Below are 3,309 nucleotides of genomic sequence, written 5' to 3'. Positions count from 1 at the left end.
AGTAACGGAAAAAAAGACGTTGGAAAAGAGAGGGGGAGGAGAAGGAAACGCCGTTGTTGTTGTTGTTGTTGTTGTTGTTTCTCCTCCTTTCTCCTCATGTGCCGGGCAGATGTTGCTGGTGCTGGTGCTGAGGTTGTTTCAAACTTTGTTTTCATCGCCGCCGTGGTGTTTTTCTTTCCCACGTGTTTTCCTCCCCGCCCCGCCATCGCCGCCCGGCAGAAGTGCTGGTAAATAGAAGCGTGCGTGAAGCGGAGGCAGAGCGCGGCGTCGCAGTAAATACAAAGCTACAACGCGATTTAGGCAAAAACAAAAACAAGTAAAAAAAACGGCTGATATTTAATCGGTTTAGCAAAAAGTATCACACATTCACACACAAAAAAAAGAGAGAGAGAGAGAGCGAGCGAGCGAGAGAATAGCCGGGGGAGTCAAAGAACTTCAATATTAATTTATTTGTTAGATTTAGCCATTTACTTGTTTAAGCTTCGTTGATGTCGGTTACGGCGTTGGGGTCGAAGCGTGCCCTGTACGACATCTGGCCGCTCAAAAACAAAAAGTTCTTCGTCCTGGTGGACCCGCACAACATATTGGGGGCAACAACAGATTCCCACGCCACAGTGAACACCATTGACTACCTGATAAAGAAGAAGGGGGCTGTGGTGGTGGGGGCGTCGTTTGGAGCACTATGCGGTATTCCATTAAACTTGCCGCGGCAGGAGCGCGAGGAGGCGATTGAGGCCTTTCGCCGCGAGGAAGGCATGGGATTGAGCAACTTTTTCTCCTCCCTCTCGCCCCAAGCGAAGCTGGAGGTGTTGCGGGGTGTGCCGGGGTTTGAGGTCCCATCCACCTGCTCTGTCGACTGCGACACCGGCAAGACACGGGCATTTTCGCGACTGGAAAATGCGGCAAAATTCGACGCGTTACGTCGCGTATTCCCAAAGGCGGAATTTTCGCCGGTCTCGACTTTGCCGTTTGTCAAGGCGCTCTCCAAGCTTCTCCCAGGTGTTAAAGTAACGTTTGCCCGAGATTGCTTGCGCCCACCGCTGCACCAGCTTAGCCCCGGGGATGTGCTGGTGCTGGAAAACCTGCAGTTTTATTCCAATGAAACTTCGTCGGACCCGGCAAAACGACGGGCTATGGCGGAGGTGCTTGCGGCAGGCATCGACGTGTTTGTAAATGAGTCCTTCTCCACGGCCAGCAAAGAGCACGCAAGCAACACGGCCCTGCCCAAACTTCTACAACATGGTGCTGCAGGACTTTCCATGGATCGGGAGTTGGCGTTTTTCTCCAAGTTTCTTACCCACCCTGCCCGGCCTATCGCGGTGGTGGTTGCCGGGACACATGTCCCGGAAAAACTGCTCTTGATACGGAGTTTAATAGGCAAGGTGGACAAGATACTTATTGCGGGTGCATTGGCAATCCCATTTTTATCAGCCAAGGGATTAACGTGTGGGAAGTCGTTGAACTTATGTGAAGTAGTAAAGCGTACACAACTAAAAAGCCGAGGTGGAAACATCGTGGAGGAGTCTGTTCCTTGTACACAATTAGCCGATGAAATCATTTCACTATGTGAGGCGAATGGGACCGAATTGGTGTTGCCTGTTGACCACGTGGTGTCGAAGGAATTGACAAACAGCAAGGAGACCGTGGCTGTCGTTGTAGAGTCTATGGCTGTTCCTTCAGATGTTTATGCTATGGATTGTGGGGCCAGTACAATATCACTTTTCGCCAAGTACATTCGTGCGTGTCAGTGTGTATATTGGACTGGAACCTTTGGCTGGACCAATCTTGGCTACAATGCGGGCACACATGCCTTTGCCACGCTGCTCGCACAAGAGCGAAAACTATCTATCATCGGCGGACGCAGCACTGCCTCTGCTGTTCAAAAGTTTGAGCTTGCCCCATATTTTTCCCACATTTCTGGAGGTGGGGTGTCGTGTTTAGAGGTGCTGCAGGGGCATCTTCTTCCTGGCGTCGAGGCGCTCTCGGATGTGACTCCGGGGTTGGACTCTAAGAGTACGGTTTCCGTAGATGAATTGTTGAGAAATCTTCCCCTTTTTTCAGGGTGCACGTCGCATCAAATTCAGGCTGCGGCACGGAAATTTGCGCGACGTCTTCATGCGTGTGGAGATTACTTGGCATACCGGGGAGATCGCCATGTAAGTATGTGGGTGGTTGCCGAGGGGGGGTTGGTGGCACGCCTTGGCGACAACACCTTGACCATCCCTTCCAGATTCATTGGACGTGGACAGACGGTGGGCATGTACGACTTTATTACCCAAGCCTTTGCGGTGGAGACAGTTCAGGCAGCTGTGAGTGGAACAATAACGTACCAGTTAACCTCCTCCTCTCTTAATGACCTCCTTAATGAGCATCCAGACTTGGCAGCGCAGTTTTTACAAAACGTTTCTGAACCCCTATCGATGATGGCAACTGAAGAATACCAAAACCAAGCTTCCTTGCGATGCGTCCTGCGTCGCGCGGCCGTTTGTTCCCGCGTGCCGGGTCCGTATGCCGTGCCTGAGGAGTGGGGGTTAATTGAGGATATCGTACAGGACGTGGTGTCGGCCTTGGCCTTGCAGAAATTGACGATGCAATACACTGATTACCCTGCCCTCTCTCCGATGCAACAGGACAACTACCTTTGGGGAAAGTTGGCGTGTCACGGTGGTCTTCTTCCGGTCCTAGGGGCAGCGGTTTTGCGTGATGTGGCCTACCATAGAGCCGTTTCGCTTGGATTAATGTACGCAACTATCCGATCTGCCCTCGTTACTGCTCCCCTGCGTTTGATGGCAATGGGGCGCAACTGGAGTGGGTTGACCTACAGGGCAGTATTGGACGAAGCACTGGCGTCAGTCGCCGTAAGTTGGGTTCCACTCGCGGCGCATGCCAGCTTCCTCGCCATGCAACGCCGTTTGGAACTTCTTAAGAGGTCCAGGTGTACGCGGTTTGTGCAACTTCTTATCATGGTCGTTGTTAGACTTTTTCTGGGATTTATTGTTTTTGCCCTCTTGTTTCGCCGCAATCGTGACGCTGAGTCCACGTCGCTGCTGGGGCTCTTCAGGACAGACGCCTTTAAGGCGTACGAGCTGAAGCAGGCGATTTCCGTCTTATTGCGTTTTGGGGTGCATTTGCTGCTGGGCGTGGTGTGGCGCGCGCACGCGCACGTGGTGTCGCGGCGTCATCGACGCCAACTTGACGATCGAAAGTAGCGTGAGAGGCAGGCGATCGCAAAGGAGGTGGAGAAGGCGAGAAACGTCGCCACCGCCCCACGCCTGGTGTCGGGTGGGCGGCGGGTGAGAGAAGCAAAAG

General features: G+C 52.8%; 1 protein-coding gene across 1 annotated transcript, besides 2 other annotated features; it reads left to right on the top strand.

Annotated features, from left to right (window-relative positions):
* Window positions 1–52: 52 nt before the first annotated feature.
* Window positions 53–79: a microsatellite.
* A 302-nt stretch (window positions 80–381) lies between these two features.
* Window positions 382–412: a microsatellite.
* A 76-nt stretch (window positions 413–488) lies between these two features.
* Tco025E_04694 (3-phosphoglycerate kinase, glycosomal) lies at window positions 489–3,209 on the top strand (the record flags this gene model as incomplete). The annotated part of the gene is made up of 1 exon (XM_029371602.1): window positions 489–3,209. The coding sequence occupies one exon, from the start codon at window positions 489–491 to the stop codon at window positions 3,207–3,209; it is 2,721 nt and encodes a 906-aa protein (XP_029228325.1).
* Between the last annotated feature and the right edge of the window lie 100 nt (window positions 3,210–3,309).

The sequence above is a fragment of the Trypanosoma conorhini genome (genome assembly GCF_003719485.1).
Source record: "Trypanosoma conorhini strain 025E chromosome Unknown Tco_14.4_contig_00248, whole genome shotgun sequence".
Classification (NCBI taxonomy): domain Eukaryota; phylum Euglenozoa; class Kinetoplastea; order Trypanosomatida; family Trypanosomatidae; genus Trypanosoma; species Trypanosoma conorhini.
Note: the sequence above shows the minus strand (reverse complement) of the source record. Positions and strands in the feature narration are given on the sequence as shown.